General features: G+C 44.3%; 1 protein-coding gene across 1 annotated transcript in view; it reads left to right on the forward strand.

Annotated features, from left to right (window-relative positions):
* DNHD1 (dynein heavy chain domain 1) overlaps nt 1-19592 on the forward strand; it is a 1127964-nt gene that overhangs the window by 638240 nt on the left and 470132 nt on the right. Inside the window, exon 22 of the mRNA XM_053705693.1 lies at nt 662-935. Within this exon, the coding sequence (XP_053561668.1) occupies nt 662-935 (274 nt within the window). The remainder of the gene's footprint in view (nt 1-661; nt 936-19592) is intronic.

The following is a 19592-nucleotide window of genomic DNA, read 5'->3' on the forward strand; positions in this document are numbered from 1 at the left end:
GGTGTGTAATCATACAGCTAATCAGTTTATCACACAGTGCAGCAGTATACAGGTGTGTAATCATACAGCTAATCAGTTTATCACACAGTACAGCAGTATATAGGTGTGTAATCATACAGCTAATCAGTTTATCACACAGTGCAGCAGTATACAGGTGTGTAATCATATAGCTAATCAGTTTATCACACACTGCAGCAGTATACAGATGTGTAATCATACAGCTAATCAGTTTATCACACACTGCAGCAGTATACAGGTGTAATCATGCAGTATATTGCAAACATGTGTCTATTTAAAACTGCAATGCAACCGTGCACATTTCACCTCTTTATCCGTTTAATTAAATGGGGTAAAAGATATGTGAAGCGAGACACAGCAAGCTTTTTAAATCTAACCCCTTATCTGTATTAAGGTCTGAGGCTTTTACATTTTTACATTTCTATCCCTTTAACACAACTACATGTTACTGGTACTGATGCTCACTAGCAATACTGCTTGAGATATAGGTACAATCTATTTCTAACCTTATCAATGAGACTCCTCAGTAACCGCATGAGTAACAAAACATCCTGTTATCTATAACACACACACTCTCTCTCTCTCTCTTTTCCTAGTTCTGCATTAGTGTAATTTACAAATCTGTTTCATATTCCCTTTGCAGTATGAGAGTATTGTTCATGTCCTTCGTTCCCTCTTGGTTTCTGGATATTCTGCCCTGTTGGTTGGTGCACCCGGATCTGGAAAGACAAGTGTGGCACAGTATGTGACTCTCCAGGAAATATCAACCCTGCGGATTCCTGTTAATGTCCTTCTTCGCCCAAACCACTTGCGGGAGTTCCTGAAAGGCCAACGTCATATTACCCAAGGGCCCAAAACTAGGGGCCACAAACCTCAATATATCTCATTCCTGGATGATCTTCATATGACACCTTGGGGTAAGAGAAAACTATAAATGAGTGTGTGTCTCAGCTTGTGTGTGCATTTGTGCACTAGCATGTCTGTGCCAGTGTGTATCGGCATGTGTGTGTTTTGTGTGTGTGTGCCAGCATGTGTTCCTTGTGTCAGCTTGTGTGTGTGCCAGCATGTGTTCCTTGTGTCCGCTTGTGTGTGCCAGCATGTGTGAGTGTGTGCGTATGTTAGCTTGTGTGTACCAGTATGTATGTGTGTGCGTGTGTCAGCTTGTGTGCCCGTGTCAGCATGTGTGCGTGTGTCAGCTTGTGTGTACCAGCATGCGTCCGTGTGTTTGTGTGTGTACCAGCATGTGTGCATTCTTTAGCTTATGCGTTTCAGCTTGTGTGTGCCAGCATGTGTTAGCTTATCTTTACCAGCATGTGTGTGCCAGCATGTGTGTGTGTGCCAGCATGTGTATGTATGTCAGCTTGTGTGTGCCAGCATGTGTGCGTGTGTCAGCTTGTGTGTGCCAGCAACCCCGTTCTAGGCGGTATCGCCACCACGCCGAAGTTGATGGACGCTCATCCTCCGACACCATGGAATCTGCACCGCTCTCTGTACCTCTCTCCATACCACTTCCGGAATCGCCAGTAGTCGCCATGTCGCTATCCTGAAAAACAGAATGCAAGAGAGGAGTACCACGCAGGGGAAGTTCAGCTCTCCCCTTCCCCCTGCTCGCACACTGCTGTACCCCCCCTCAGGCATTCTGGGAACACATGGGCACTTACCACGCCCCTCTCCAACATGCACACTTTGCTCTTACTCAGAAAAATCCTCCATATCCTCACTAAGGTGTTCTGTCTTAGGGGCCTGTGCAGGGCCTTCTTGCGACTTCTAGTTGGCACTAATTCCATATCTAGACTATGAAACTGTGATAGGGTACCCTGCCTCACAGCCGACCTAGTAACTACCTTCCTAGCAGCGGGCAGCACCGCGGTTACACACCGCGGCCTACTAGGCCTATCCTCACAGTCAATCCCATCCATGCTGCCATCATCCGTGGCAATCGCCACACCCGTGGAATCAGAGTCCACATTATCACCTTCCATTCTACCCATGCCGGGCCTACTAGGTGTCGCTTCACCTTTATCTTTACCCGCTGGGGTCTTAGCCCTGGACCGCATGCTAGCAGTTCTATTAGCCCCCTTATCCTGATCACCCGAACCTAGTTCGGTTCCATATGGCCTCTTATGACTCGCATATTGCTCCCTTGCTGCTCCATGCACCCCTTTTTCTAATGTCTTAAGCCCCCAAGCACTCTGAGCACCTTTAGCCCCCATCGCCCCTGTAGGCCTAACCCCTGGTGCCAAAGTTCCCCCCCCCCACCCGCCGCGGCACTCCTTTCTTACCTGCAGAGTCACGTGGGGAACTCGATGCGCTCCTCTTCACGGCCGGTGTTGAATGGAGGAACCGGAATTGACGTCACCGGAAGTACCGCCGCTGGAGGACCCAAAGACCGGAAGTCGACGCGGAAAAGGCCGGAGCCACCGGAGGAGCCTGCGCAACACCGATCAATGGACTATGGACCACATGGGACTCACCCAGAGCCCCGGACATTGCCAACACCAGCATTTGGAAGAGGGACACCGCCGCCGCAATGGATTCATGGGACAAGGCCGTGGAAGGCCCAGGTAAGGCCAAGGCGCTCCCACTATACCCACCAACTATATGAGGGACATTACAGGGCCACGAGGGACCAGGATTGACCCTGGGAGGGCACGAAAAAATCATGGCTGTACCAGGAGGGACACTGGGGGGGACCGGGGGCCAAACCGGAAGGGCTGGCACCGCATCGCCACGCGAAGGCCCTACATAGGCCGCATGGCCCACAGGCTCAGACGCCACATCTGAGGGACCTACATTTACACCCCATTCACCCTCCCGGGAAATGGCATCTAACAGGGCATGATCAGAGATCTCAGGCACAGTTGTCTTACTACCACCCTCACTAGGATCACCCTGGGGAGGGACATGGGAAGGAGAAAACAAAGGGGTTCGACCCACCATTTCAGGGGATGGTGCGATCCATTCCTCAACTTCATCACTCTACTCTACGACTTCTCTCTCTGTAGGTTCCTCCCTAGCCTCCATGATTCGCTTTGGAGGTACCTTAGATCTTATTGAACGCTTCATGTGAAAACTTTGAAGAAACCAGCAGAAAGAGGAATTGTGCTTCCTGTACAGGGCTTAAAAAGGTAAGCTGGAACCCCTCCTCTCTATCTGCAACATTGTTTCACACACACAACAGAGCACTCCCACTCCTCCGTCTTGGCCAAGCAATGTGCCTTACATTTCCTTTATTATAAGTATAACGCGTATGTTACAGTACAGTCACATAATTATAAGTATAACACGTATGTTACAGTACAGTTACATTATTATAAGTATAACACGTATGTTACAGTACAGTCACATTATTATAAGTATAACACGTATGTTACAGTACAGTCACATTATTATAAGTATTACACGTATGTTACAGTACAGTCACATTATTATAAGTATAACACGTATGTTACAGTACAGTCACATTATTATAAGTATAACACGTATGTTACAGTACAGTTACATTATTATAAGTATAACACGTATGTTACAGTACAGTCACATTATTATAAGTATTACACGTATGTTACAGTACAGTCACATTATTATAAGTATAACACGTATGTTACAGTACAGTCACATTATTATAAGTATAACACGTATGTTACAGTACAGTCACATTATTATAAGTATTACACGTATGTTACAGTCCAGTCACATTATTATAAGTATAACACGTATATTACAGTACAGTCACATTATTATAAGTATTACACGTATGTTACAGTACAGTTACATTATTATAAGTATAACACGTATGTTACAGTACAGTCACATTATTATAAGTATAACACGTATGTTACAGTACAGTCACATTATTATAAGTATAAAACGTATGTTACAGTACAGTTACATTATTATAAGTATAACACGTATATTACAGTACAGTTACATTATTATAAGTATAACACGTATGTTACAGTACAGTCACATTATTATAAGTATAACACGTATGTTACAGTACAGTTACATTATTATAAGTATAACACGTATGTTACAGTACAGTCACATTAATATAAGTATAACACTTATGTTACAGTACAGTCACATTATTATAAGTATAACACTTATGTTACAGTACAGTCACATTATTATAAGTATTACACGTATGTTACAGTACAGTCACATTATTATAAGTATAACACGTATGTTACAGTACAGTTACATTATTATAAGTATTACACGTATGTTACAGTACAGTTAAATTATTATAAGTATAACACGTATATTACAGTACAGTTACATTATTATAAGTATAACACGTATGTTACAGTACAGTTACATTATTATAAGTATTACACGTATGTTACAGTACAGTTAAATTATTATAAGTATAACACGTATATTACAGTACAGTTACATTATTATAAGTATAACACGTATGTTACAGTACAGTTACATTATTATAAGTATAAAACGTATGTTACAGTACAGTCACATTATTATAAGTATAACGCGTATGTTACAGTACAGTCACATTATTATAAGTATAACGCGTATGTTACAGTACAGTCCCATTATTATAAGTATAACGCGTATATTACAGTACAGTTACATTATTATAAGTATAACGCGTATGTTACAGTACAGTTACATTATTATAAGTATAACACGTATGTTACAGTACAGTCACATTATTATAAGTATTACACGTATGTTACAGTACAGTTACATTATTATAAGTATAACACGTATGTTACAGTACAGTCACATTATTATAAGTATAACACGTATGTTACAGTACAGTCACATTATTATAAGTATAACACTTATGTTACAGTACAGTCACATTATTATAAGTATAACACGTATGTTACAGTACAGTCACATTATTATAAGTATAACACGTATGTTACAGTACAGTCACATTATTATAAGTATTACACGTATGTTACAGTACAGTCACATTATTATAAGTATAACACTTATGTTACAGTACAGTCACATTATTATAAGTATAACACGTATGTTACAGTACAGTCACATTATTATAAGTATTACACGTATGTTACAGTACAGTCACATTATTATAAGTATAACACGTATGTTACAGTACAGTCACATTATTATAAGTATAACACGTATGTTACAGTACAGTTACATTATTATAAGTATAACACGTATGTTACAGTACAGTCACATTAATATAAGTATAACACTTATGTTACAGTACAGTCACATTATTATAAGTATAACACTTATGTTGCAGTACAGTTACATTATTATAAGTATTACACGTATGTTACAGTACAGTCACATTATTATAAGTATAACACGTATGTTACAGTACAGTTACATTATTATAAGTATTACACGTATGTTACAGTACAGTCACATTATTATAAGTATAACACTTATGTTACAGTACAGTCACATTATTATAAGTATAACACGTATGTTACAGTACAGTTACATTATTATAAGTATAACACGTATGTTACAGTACAGTCACATTATTATAAGTATAACACGTATGTTACAGTACAGTTACATTATTATAAGTATAACACGTATGTTACAGTACAGTCACATTATTATAAGTATAACACGTATGTTACAGTACAGTTACATTATTATAAGTATAACACGTATGTTACAGTACAGTCACATTAATATAAGTATAACACTTATGTTACAGTACAGTCACATTATTATAAGTATAACACTTATGTTACAGTACAGTTACATTATTATAAGTATTACACGTATGTTACAGTACAGTCACATTATTATAAGTATATAACACGTATGTTACAGTACAGTTACATTATTATAAGTATTACACGTATGTTACAGTACAGTTAAATTATTATAAGTATAACACGTATATTACAGTACAGTTAAATTATTATAAGTATAACACGTATATTACAGTACAGTTACATTATTATAAGTATAACACGTATGTTACAGTACAGTTACATTATTATAAGTATTACACGTATGTTACAGTACAGTTAAATTATTATAAGTATAACACGTATATTACAGTACAGTTACATTATTATAAGTATAACACGTATGTTACAGTACAGTTACATTATTATAAGTATAAAACGTATGTTACAGTACAGTCACATTATTATAAGTATAACGCGTATGTTACAGTACAGTCACATTATTATAAGTATAACGCGTATGTTACAGTACAGTCCCATTATTATAAGTATAACGCGTATATTACAGTACAGTTACATTATTATAAGTATAACGCGTATGTTACAGTACAGTTACATTATTATAAGTATAACACGTATGTTACAGTACAGTCACATTATTATAAGTATTACACGTATGTTACAGTACAGTTACATTATTATAAGTATAACACGTATGTTACAGTACAGTCACATTATTATAAGTATAACACGTATGTTACAGTACAGTCACATTATTATAAGTATAACACTTATGTTACAGTACAGTCACATTATTATAAGTATAACACGTATGTTACAGTACAGTCACATTATTATAAGTATAACACGTATGTTACAGTACAGTCACATTATTATAAGTATTACACGTATGTTACAGTACAGTCACATTATTATAAGTATAACACTTATGTTACAGTACAGTCACATTATTATAAGTATAACACGTATGTTACAGTACAGTCACATTATTATAAGTATTACACGTATGTTACAGTACAGTCACATTATTATAAGTATAACACGTATGTTACAGTACAGTCACATTATTATAAGTATAACACGTATGTTACAGTACAGTTACATTATTATAAGTATAACACGTATGTTACAGTACAGTCACATTAATATAAGTATAACACTTATGTTACAGTACAGTCACATTATTATAAGTATAACACTTATGTTGCAGTACAGTTACATTATTATAAGTATTACACGTATGTTACAGTACAGTCACATTATTATAAGTATAACACGTATGTTACAGTACAGTTACATTATTATAAGTATTACACGTATGTTACAGTACAGTCACATTATTATAAGTATAACACTTATGTTACAGTACAGTCACATTATTATAAGTATAACACGTATGTTACAGTACAGTTACATTATTATAAGTATAACACGTATGTTACAGTACAGTCACATTATTATAAGTATAACACGTATGTTACAGTACAGTCACATTATTATAAGTATAACACGTATGTTACAGTACAGTCACATTATTATAAGTATTACACGTATGTTACAGTACAGTTACATTATTATAAGTATTACACGTATGTTACAGTACAGTTACATTATTATAAGTATAACACGTATGTTACAGTACAGTCACATTATTATAAGTATAACACTTATGTTACAGTACAGTCACATTATTATAAGTATTACACGTATGTTACAGTACAGTCACATTATTATAAGTATAACACGTATGTTACAGTACAGTTACATTATTATAAGTATTACACGTATGTTACAGTACAGTCACATTATTATAAGTATAACACTTATGTTACAGTACAGTCACATTATTATAAGTATAACACGTATGTTACAGTACAGTTACATTATTATAAGTATAACACGTATGTTACAGTACAGTCACATTATTATAAGTATAACACGTATGTTACAGTACAGTCACATTATTATAAGTATAACACGTATGTTACAGTACAGTCACATTATTATAAGTATTACACGTATGTTACAGTACAGTTACATTATTATAAGTATTACACGTATGTTACAGTACAGTTACATTATTATAAGTATAACACGTATGTTACAGTACAGTCACATTATTATAAGTATAACACTTATGTTACAGTACAGTCACATAGCTCCTCACATTATGTTACACCGCTCCCTGAGTGACAATCACATAGCTCCTCACACTGTGTTACACCGCTCCCTGAGTGACAATCACATAGCTCCTCACACTGTGTTACACCGCTCCCCGAGTGACAATCACATAGCTCCTCACATTATGTTACACCGCTCCCCGAGTGACAATCACATAGCTCCTCACATTATGTTACACCGCTCCCTGAGTGACAATCACATAGCTCCTCACACTGTGTTACACCGCTCCCTGAGTGACAATCAAATAGCTCCTCACATTATGTTACACCGCTCCCCGAGTGACAATCACATAGCTCCTCACATTATGTTACACCGCTCCCTGAGTGACAGTCACATAGCTCCTCACACTGTGTTACACCGCTCCCTGAGTGACAATCACATAGCTCCTCACATTATGTTACACTGCTCCCTGAGTGACAATCACTTAGCTCCTCACAATATGTTACACCGCTCCCTGAGTGACAATCACATAGCTCCTCACATTATGTTACACCGCTCCCTGAGTGACAATCACATAGCTCCTCACATTATGTTACACCGCTCCCTGAGTGACAATCACATAGCTCCTCACATTATGTTACACCTCTCCCTGAGTGACAATCACATAGCTCCTCACATTATGTTACACCTCTCCCTGAGTGACAATCACATAGCTCCTCACATTATGTTACACCGCTCCCTGAGTGACAATCACATAGCTCCTCACATTATGTTACACCTCTCCCTGAGTGACAATCACATAGCTCCTCACATTATGTTACACCGCTCCCTGAGTGACAATCACATAGCTCCTCACATTATGTTACACCGCTCCCTGAGTGACAATCACATAGCTCCTCACATTATGTTACACCGCTCCCTGCGTGACAATCACATAGCTCCTCACATTATGTTACACCTCTCCCTGAGTGACAATCACATAGCTCCTCACATTATGTTACACCGCTCCCTGAGTGACAATCACATAGCTCCTCACATTGTGTTACACCGCTCCCTGAGTGACAATCACATAGCTCCTCACATTATGTTACACCGCTCCCTGAGTGACAATCACATAGCTCCTCACATTATGTTACACCGATCCCTGAGTGACAATCACATAGCTCCTCACATTATGTTACACCGCTCCCTGAGTGACAATCACATAGCTCCTCACATTATGTTACACCGCTCCCTGAGTGACAATCACATAGCTCCTCACACTGTGTTACACCGCTCCCTGAGTGACAGTCACATAGCTCCTCACACTGTGTTACACCGCTCCCTGAGTGACAATCACATAGCTCCTCACATTATGTTACACCGCTCCCTGAGTGACAATCACATAGCTCCTCACATTATGTTACACCGCTCCCTGAGTGACAATCACATAGCTCCTCACACTGTGTTACACCGCTCCCTGAGTGACAATCACATAGCTCCTCACATTATGTTACACCGCTCCCTGAGTGACAATCACATAGCTCCTCACACTGTGTTACACCGCTCCCTGAGTGACAATCACATAGCTCCTCACACTGTGTTACACCGCTCCCTGAGTGACAATCACATAGCTCCTCACATTATGTTACACCGCTCCCTGAGTGACAATCACATAGCTCCTCACATTATGTTACACCGCTCCCTGAGTGACAATCACATAGCTCCTCACATTATGTTACACCGCTCCCTGAGTGACAATCACATAGCTCCTCACATTATGTTACACCGCTCCCTGAGTGACAATCACATAGCTCCTCACATTATGTTACACCGCTCCCTGAGTGACAATCACATAGCTCCTCACATTATGTTACACCGCTCCCTGAGTGACAATCACATAGCTCCTCACATTATGTTACACCGCTCCCTGAGTGACAATCACATAGCTCCTCACACTGTGTTACACCGCTCCCTGAGTGACAATCACATAGCTCCTCACATTATGTTACACCGCTCCCTGAGTGACAATCACATAGCTCCTCACATTATGTTACACCGCTCCCTGAGTGACAATCACATAGCTCCTCACATTATGTTACACCGCTCCCTGAGTGACAATCACATAGCTCCTCACATTATGTTACACCGCTCCCTGAGTGACAATCACATAGCTCCTCACATTATGTTACACCGCTCCCTGAGTGACAATCACATAGCTCCTCACATTATGTTACACCGCTCCCTGAGTGACAATCACATAGCTCCTCACATTATGTTACACCGCTCCCTGAGTGACAATCACATAGCTCCTCACATTATGTTACACCGCTCCCTGAGTGACAATCACATAGCTCCTCACATTATGTTACACCGCTCCCTGAGTGACAATCACATAGCTCCTCACATTATGTTACACTGCTCCCTGAGTGACAGTCACATAGCTCCTCACATTATGTTACACCGCTCCCTGAGTGACAATCACATAGCTCCTCACATTATGTTACACCGCTCCCTGAGTGACAATCACATAGCTCCTCACATTATGTTACACCGCTCCCTGAGTGACAATCACATAGCTCCTCACATTATGTTACACCGCTCCCTGAGTGACAATCACATAGCTCCTCACATTATGTTACACCGCTCCCTGAGTGACAATCACATAGCTCCTCACACTGTGTTACACCGCTCCCTGAGTGACAATCACATAGCTCCTCACATTATGTTACACCGCTCCCTGAGTGACAATCACATAGCTCCTCACACTGTGTTACACCGCTCCCTGAGTGACAATCACATAGCTCCTCACATTATGTTACACCGCTCCCTGAGTGACAATCACATAGCTCCTCACATTATGTTACACCGCTCCCTGAGTGACAATCACATAGCTCCTCACATTATGTTACACCGCTCCCTGAGTGACAATCACATAGCTCCTCACATTATGTTACACCGCTCCCTGAGTGACAATCACATAGCTCCTCACATTATGTTACACCGCTCCCTGAGTGACAATCACATAGCTCCTCACATTATGTTACACCGCTCCCTGAGTGACAATCACATAGCTCCTCACATTATGTTACACCGCTCCCTGAGTGACAATCACATAGCTCCTCACACTGTGTTACACCGCTCCCTGAGTGACAATCACATAGCTCCTCACATTATGTTACACCGCTCCCTGAGTGACAATCACATAGCTCCTCACATTATGTTACACCGCTCCCTGAGTGACAATCACATAGCTCCTCACATTATGTTACACCGCTCCCTGAGTGACAATCACATAGCTCCTCACATTATGTTACACCGCTCCCTGAGTGACAATCACATAGCTCCTCACACTTATGTTACACCGCTCCCTGAGTGACAATCACATAGCTCCTCACACTGTGTTACACCGCACCCTGAGTGACAATCACATAGCTCCTCACATTATGTTACACCGCTCCCTGAGTGACAATCACATAGCTCCTCACACTGTGTTACACCGCTCCCTGAGTGACAATCACATAGCTCCTCACACTGTGTTACACCGCTCCCTGAGTGACAATCACATAGCTCCTCACATTATGTTACACCGCTCCCTGAGTGACAATCACATAGCTCCTCACATTATGTTACACCGCTCCCTGAGTGACAATCACATAGCTCCTCACATTATGTTACACCGCTCCCTGAGTGACAATCACATAGCTCCTCACATTATGTTACACCGCTCCCTGAGTGGCAATCACATAGCTCCTCACATTATGTTACACCTCTCCCTGAGTGACAATCACATAGCTCCTCACATTATGTTACACCGATCCCTGAGTGACAATCACATAGCTCCTCACATTATGTTACACCGATCCCTGAGTGACAATCACATAGCTCCTCACATTATGTTACACCTCTCCCTGAGTGACAATCACATAGCTCCTCACATTATGTTACACCGCTCCCTGAGTGACAATCACATAGCTCCTCACATTATGTTACACCGCTCCCTGAGTGACAATCACATAGCTCCTCACATTATGTTACACCGCTCCCTGAGTGACAATCACATAGCTCCTCACATTATGTTACACCGCTCCCTGAGTGACAATCACATAGCTCCTCACATTATGTTACACCTCTCCCTGAGTGACAATCACATAGCTCCTCACACTGTGTTACACCGCTCCCTGAGTGACAGTCACATAGCTCCTCACATTATGTTACACCACTCCCTGAGTGACAATCACATAGCTCCTCACATTATGTTACACCGCTCCCTGAGTGACAGTCACATAGCTCCTCACATTATGTTACACCACTCCCTGAGTGACAGTCACATAGCTCCTCACATTATGTTACACCGCTCCCTGAGTGACAATCACATAGCTCCTCACATTATGTTACACCGCTCCCTGAGTGACAATCACATAGCTCCTCACATTATGTTACACCGCTCCCTGAGTGACAATCACATAGCTCCTCACATTATGTTACACCGCTCCCTGAGTGACAATCACATAGCTCCTCACATTATGTTACACCGCTCCCTGAGTGACAATCACATAGCTCCTCACATTATGTTACACCGCTCCCTGAGTGACAATCACATAGCTCCTCACATTATGTTACACCGCTCCCTGAGTGACAATCACATAGCTCCTCACATTATGTTACACCGCTCCCTGAGTGACAATCACATAGCTCCTCACATTATGTTACACCGCTCCCTGAGTGACAATCACATAGCTCCTCACATTATGTTACACCGCTCCCTGAGCGACAATCACATAGCTCCTCACATTATGTTACACCGCTCCCTGAGTGACAATCACATAGCTCCTCACATTATGTTACACCGCTCCCTGAGCGACAATCACATAGCTCCTCACATTATGTTACACCGCTCCCTGAGTGACAATCACATAGCTCCTCACATTATGTTACACCGCTCCCTGAGTGATAATCACATAGCTCCTCACATTATGTTACACCGCTCCCTGAGTGACAATCACATAGCTCCTCACACTGTGTTACACCACTCCCTGAGCGACAATCACATAGCTCCTCACATTATGTTACACCGCTCCCTGAGTGACAATCACATAGCTCCTCACATTATGTTACACCGCTCCCTGAGCGACAATCACATAGCTCCTCACATTATGTTACACCGCTCCCTGAGTGACAATAACATAGCTCCTCACACTGTGTTACACCTCTCCCTGAGTGACAATCACATAGCTCCTCACATTATGTTACACCGCTCCCTGAGTGACAATCACATAACTCCTCACATTATGTTACACCGCTCCCTGAGCGACAATCACATAGCTCCTCACATTATGTTACACCGCTCCCTGAGTGACAATCACATAGCTCCTCACACTGTGTTACACTGCTCCCTGAGTGACAATCACATAGCTCCTCACATTATGTTACACCGCTCCCTGAGTGACAATCACATAGCTCCTCACACTGTGTTACACCGCTCCCTGAGTGACAATCACATAGCTCCTCACACTGTGTTACACCGCTCCCTGAGTGACAATCACATAGCTTCTCACATTATGTTACACCGCTCCCTGAGTGACAATCACATAGCTCCTCACATTGTGTTACACCGCTCCCTGAGTGACAATCACATAGCTCCTCACACTGTGTTACACCGCTCCCTGAGTGACAATCACATAGCTCCTTACATTATGTTACACCGCTCCCTGAGTGACAATCACATAGCTCCTCACACTGTGTTACACCGCTCCCTGAGTGACAATCACATAGCTCCTCACATTATGTTACACCGCTCCCTGAGCGACAATCACATAGCTCCTCACATTATGTTACACCGCTCCCTGAGTGACAATCACATAGCTCCTCACACTGTGTTACACCGCTCCCTGAGCGACAATCACATAGCTCCTCACATTATGTTACACCGCTCCCTGAGTGACAATCACATAGCTCCTCACATTATGTTACACCGCTCCCTGAGTGACAATCACATAGCTCCTCACATTATGTTACACCGCTCCCTGAGTGACAATCACATAGCTCCTCACATTATGTTACACCACTCCCTGAGTGACAATCACATAGCTCCTCACATTATGTTATACCGCTCCCTGAGTGACAATCACATAGCTCCTCACATTATGTTACACCGCTCCCTGAGTGACAATCACATAGCTCCTCACATTATGTTACACCGCTCCCTGAGTGACAATCACATAGCTCCTCACATTATGTTACACCGCTCCCTGAGTGACAATCACATAGCTCCTCACATTATGTTACACCGCTCCCTGAGTGACAATCACATAGCTCCTCACATTATGTTACACCGCTCCCTGAGTGACAATTACATACACAGACAGTCCTGCCGGAGGTGCTTGTGACAGGCAGGCCTGCCGGAGGCTTGATCCTTATCTCGCTGGTAATAGACCCACTATTCTGTTTTGTCCCGGGGTGTCGATGGAGGAAGGGAGACCTCATAGAGGAGATACTGTACCGGAGCTCCGCTACACCTGAAACGCTTCCCCTGTCACATACATGAACAATATTTAACATAGCGCCCTCTATTGGTTTATTGTTCCGGGACATCATGTGACACAGCACCATCTATTGGTAGAAGGTCCATCACCATCAAATCGACCAAAGGAATATAAAAAAGTATAACCTAGGCAAGGAGAGAACTAAAATCTGGGAAGTGAGTATAATATATCTAAAAATAGACTGGTAGTTAAAAATGCCCTTTGAATTAGCTCGTAGAAAACATATAAAAAGGGGGGTAGTTAACCACAGGTGTTCAAATATACTATATCGGTCTAACCAAACAAGAAGTAAAATACACAATGTCAATAATGATAAAATACACAATATGAAATAAAATACATAATATCATTAATGGTAAAAAACTGGACGTCCAGCGCAATATAAGGTGGCTAGCATGAATAAAAGTCAAAGCGGTGCAGAATTGAGAACGTGCACTAAATATGAAAACAAACATACGCCAATGATCATACTATAATAGCATTGGATCAAGTGGGTATACGAGAGCGGTACCTTGTGTGATATGTCAAATTGGTAGGAGCAACCAGAGGTTTATACAGCCTGTCCGTGAGCTGGGTTCGTAATGTGAGCGTATTCTCCAAGTGCCGCCCAATTACGTCATCCGTTCCGAGTGCCGAGATTGGCGTCCAGTTGCTTTCTGGAAAAGAGTGATGTATATCTCTTCCGTCTGGGGTTACTTCGGAATATAAGTGATCCTAATGTAGATTTTCTCTGTAGGGTAAAAGGTGATATCCCGGGTCCGCCTGATGCTAATCCAAGTGCCGGACCATTTAGGTTGGATCCTTCTCTGCTCGGTTGTATTCTTTCACAGACCTTAGGGGAGGATAACTTTAGTAGGTGAAGTCTTGTAGAGTACTGAGACACGATCAACGCGTTTCTCCCCTCACTCAGGGCTTTTTCAAGATGTGTGCTCAGTGTAGATGTGAAATCCTATATAGGGCTAAGTATGGCCCTTATTGGTTAATTAGAAAGGGGGTGTGTGGTCTCCATAGTTCTTCAGTAAAGGTAGTATCAAGTAATTCTCCCAGATATGACAATGTTAAGGTGGTATCACGTTATTGTCCGCCCTTTTTTTGTTGTTTTTGTGGCAAGGGGTATTTACAACAGAAATTCAAAATGATGACAGCCCGTATTTTTGCAGCACACAATACAATTTGCTGATTTAATATATTATTAGAGCTGGTTACAAGGTTTAAGGACTGATTACCTCATATCGTATAATGGTGTATAGAGGATATCATTTTTAACTACCAGTCTATTTTTAGATATATATACTCACTTCCCAGATTTTAGTTCTCTCCTTGCCTAGGTTATACTTTTTTATATTCCTTTGGTCGATTTGATATTAATGCTTTTTACTTGTTTTATCTTTTTTTCTGAATAAACACTGCTTTTATACTGACTATACTTATAAACTTATTTATATTTATATACTTTTGTGACCATCTTTCACAATCAATATATTTTGATATTGCTACTTAGTTCTTGCAACTGTATATCACACTATATATTATTGGGTAATCTATCTCTAGTACCTAATTAATTTTTGAGTGTAACCCCAGCTTTAGCGCCAGTATTATCCACACTCTCCTACTTCCACTTTCCAAGGGTTCTGAGGGAGGAACCCCTGTATACTTGGCTCAAGGATTGATACTAGCGCCAGTTCATATCCAGTTTTTTACATAAGGTCCATCACCAACATGTGTACTGGGGTAAAGGACTCATTTGCATATATTTTGCATAGGATGACAATTACCCCTTCCTATATTTTTTATTATGTTGTTGTCAATATGTATTCTCTGTTTGTTTTATGTGTAGTTGGTCACCTTAAGTCAAATGATGTGTTGTTAGATTCTCCTCCTGAGTGAAATAAAGCATTAGTAGTATTTCCTGTTGGAATGGCTGGCCTTGCCTGTTTCTTTCAGGGATTCCTGAGGAAGAGGTTTAGACCCTTTCTGGTAGCACTTTTGTTCCCTGCCTCTGTGGACCTGTAAGCTGGGCCTCTGCAGCACAAGTGTATTTTTAAAGACCATTCAGGCAAAAGGGTCACTACCTGCCTGGGAGAAGGGGTGAGGCTGAAGGGTCACTACCTGCCTGGGAGAAGGGGTGAGGCAGAAGGGTCAGTACCTGCCTGGGAGAAGGGGTGAGGCAGAAGGGTCACTAAGTGCCTGGGAGAAGGGGTGAGGCAGAAGGGTCACTACCTGCCTGGGAGAAGGGGTGAGGCAGAAGGGTCACTACCTGCCTGGGAGAAGGGGTGAGGCAGAAGGGTCACTAAGTGCCTGGGAGAAGGGGTGAGGCAGAAGGGTCAGTACCTGCCTGGGAGAAGGGGTGAGGCAGAAGGGTCACTACCTGCCTGGGAGAAGGGGTGAGGCAGAAGGGTCACTACCTGCTTGGGAGAAGGGGTGAGGCAGAAGGGTCACTACCTGCCTGGGAGAAGGGGTGAGGCTGAAGGGTCACTACCTGCCTGGGAGAAGGGGTGAGGCAGAAGGGTCACTAAGTGCCTGGGAGAAGGGGTGAGGCAGAAGGGTCACTACCTGCCTGGGAGAAGGGGTGAGGCAGAAGGGTCACTACCTGCCTGGGAGAAGGGGTGAGGCAGAAGGGTCAGTACCTGCCTGGGAGAAGGGGTGAGGCAGAAGGGTCAGTACCTGCCTGGGAGAAGGGGTGAGGCAGAAGGGTCACTACTTGCCTGGGAGAAGGGGTGAGGCAGAAGGGTCACTACCTGCCTGGGAGAAGGGGTGAGGCAGAAGGGTCACTACCTGCCTGGGAGAAGGCGTGAGGCAGAAGGGTCAGTACCTGCCTGGGAGAAGGGGTGAGGCAGAAGGGTCACTACCTGCCTGGGAGAAGGGGTGAGGCAGAAGGGTCACTACCTGCTTGGGAGAAGGGGTGAGGCAGAAGGGTCACTACCTGCCTGGGAGAAGGGGTGAGGCTGAAGGGTCACTACCTGCCTGGGAGAAGGGGTGAGGCAGAAGGGTCACTAAGTGCCTGGGAGAAGGGGTGAGGCAGAAGGGTCACTACCTGCCTGGGATAAGGGGTGAGGCAGAAGGGTCACTACCTGCCTGTGAGAAGGGGTGAGGCAGAAGGGTCACTACCTGCCTGGGAGAAGGGGTGAGGCAGAAGGGTCACTACCTGCCTGGGAGAAGGGGTGAGGCTGAAGGGTCACTAAGTGCCTGGGAGAAGGGGTGAGGCAGAAGGGTCAGTACCTGCCTGGGAGAAGGGATGAGGCAGAAGGGTCACTAAGTGCCTGGGAGAAGGGGTGAGGCAGAAGGGTCACTAGGTGCCTGGGAGAAGGGGTGAGGCAGAAGGGTCACTACCTGCCTGGGAGAAGGGGTGAGGCAGAAGGGTCACTAAGTGCCTGGGAGAAGGGGTGAGGCAGAAGGGTCACTAAGTGCCTGGGAGAAGGGGTGAGGCAGAAGGGTCACTAAGTGCCTGGGAGAAGGGGTGAGGCAGAAGGGTCACTACCTGCCTGGGAGAAGGGGTGAGGCAGAAGGGTCACTAAGTGCCTGGGAGAAGGGGTGAGGCAGAAGGGTCACTACCTGTCTGGGAGAAGGGGTGAGGCTGAAGGGTCACTACCTGCCTGGGAGAAGGGGTGAGGCAGAAGGGTCACTACCTGCCTGGGAGAAGGGGTGAGGCTGTAGGGTCAGTACCTGCCTGGGAGAAGGGGTGAGGCAGAAGGGTCACTACCTGCCTGGGAGAAGGGGTGAGGCAGAAGGGTCACTAAGTGCCTGGGAGAAGGGGTGAGGCTGAAGGGTCACTACCTGCCTGGGAGAAGGGGTGAGGCAGAAGGGTCACTACCTGCCTGGGAGAAGGGGTGAGGCAGAAGGGTCACTACCTGCCTGGGAGAAGGGGTGAGGCAGAAGGGTCACTACCTGCCTGGGAGAAGGGGTGAGGCAGAAGGGTCACTACCTGCCTGGGAGAAGGGGTGAGGCAGAATGGTCACTAAGTGCCTGGGAGAAGGGGTGAGGCTGAAGGGTCACTAAGTGCCTGGGAGAAGGGGTGAGGCTGAAGGGTCACTACATGCCTGGGAGAAGGGGTGAGGCAGAAGGGTCACTACATGCCTGGGAGAAGGGGTGAGGCAGAAGGGTCACTAAGTGCCTGGGAGAAGGGGTGAGGCTGAAGGGTCACTACCTGCCTGGGAGAAGGGGTGAGGCCGAAGGGTCACTAAGTGCCTGGGAGAAGGGGTGAGGCTGAAGGGTCACTAGGTGCCTGGGAGAAGGGGTGAGGCAGAAGGGTCACTACCTGCCTGGGAGAAGGGGTGAGGCAGAAGGGTCACTAAGTGCCTGGGAGAAGGGGTGAGGCAGAAGGGTCACTAAGTGCCTGGGAGAAGGGGTGAGGCAGAAGGGTCACTACCTGCCTGGGAGAAGGGGTGAGGCAGAAGGGTCACTAAGTGCCTGGGAGAAGGGGTGAGGCAGAAGGGTCACTACCTGTCTGGGAGAAGGGGTGAGGCTGAAGGGTCACTACCTGCCTGGGAGAAGGGGTGAGGCAGAAGGGTCACTACCTGCCTGGGAGAAGGGGTGAGGCTGTAGGGTCAGTACCTGCCTGGGAGAAGGGGTGAGGCAGAAGGGTCACTAAGTGCCTGGGAGAAGGGGTGAGGCAGAATGGTCACTACCTGCCTGGGAGAAGGGGTGAGGCTGAAGGGTCACTACCTGCCTGGGAGAAGGGGTGAGGCAGAAGGGTCACTACCTGCCTGGGAGAAGGGGTGAGGCAGAAGGGTCACTACCTGCCTGGGAGAAGGGGTGAGGCAGAAGGGTCACTACCTGCCTGGGAGAAGGGGTGAGGCAGAAGGGTCACTACCTGCCTGGGAGAAGGGGTGAGGCAGAATGGTCACTAAGTGCCTGGGAGAAGGGGTGAGGCTGAAGGGTCACTAAGTGCCTGGGAGAAGGGGTGAGGCTGAAGGGTCACTACATGCCTGGGAGAAGGGGTGAGGCAGAAGGGTCACTAAGTGCCTGGGAGAAGGGGTGAGGCTGAAGGGTCACTACCTGCCTGGGAGAAGGGGTGAGGCCGAAGGGTCACTAAGTGCCTGGGAGAAGGGGTGAGGCTGAAGGGTCACTAGCTGCCTGGGAGAAGGGGTGAGGCTGAAGGGTCACTAGCTGCCTGGGAGAAGGGGTGAGGCAGAATGGTCACTACCTGCCTGGGAGAAGGGGTGAGGCAGAAGGGTCACTAAGTGCCTGGGAGAAGGGGTGAGGCAGAAGGGTCACTACCTGCCTGGGAGAAGGGGTGATGCTGAAGGGTCAC

Source organism: Bombina bombina, chromosome 3, assembly GCF_027579735.1.
Source record: "Bombina bombina isolate aBomBom1 chromosome 3, aBomBom1.pri, whole genome shotgun sequence".
Taxonomy (NCBI): domain Eukaryota; kingdom Metazoa; phylum Chordata; class Amphibia; order Anura; family Bombinatoridae; genus Bombina; species Bombina bombina.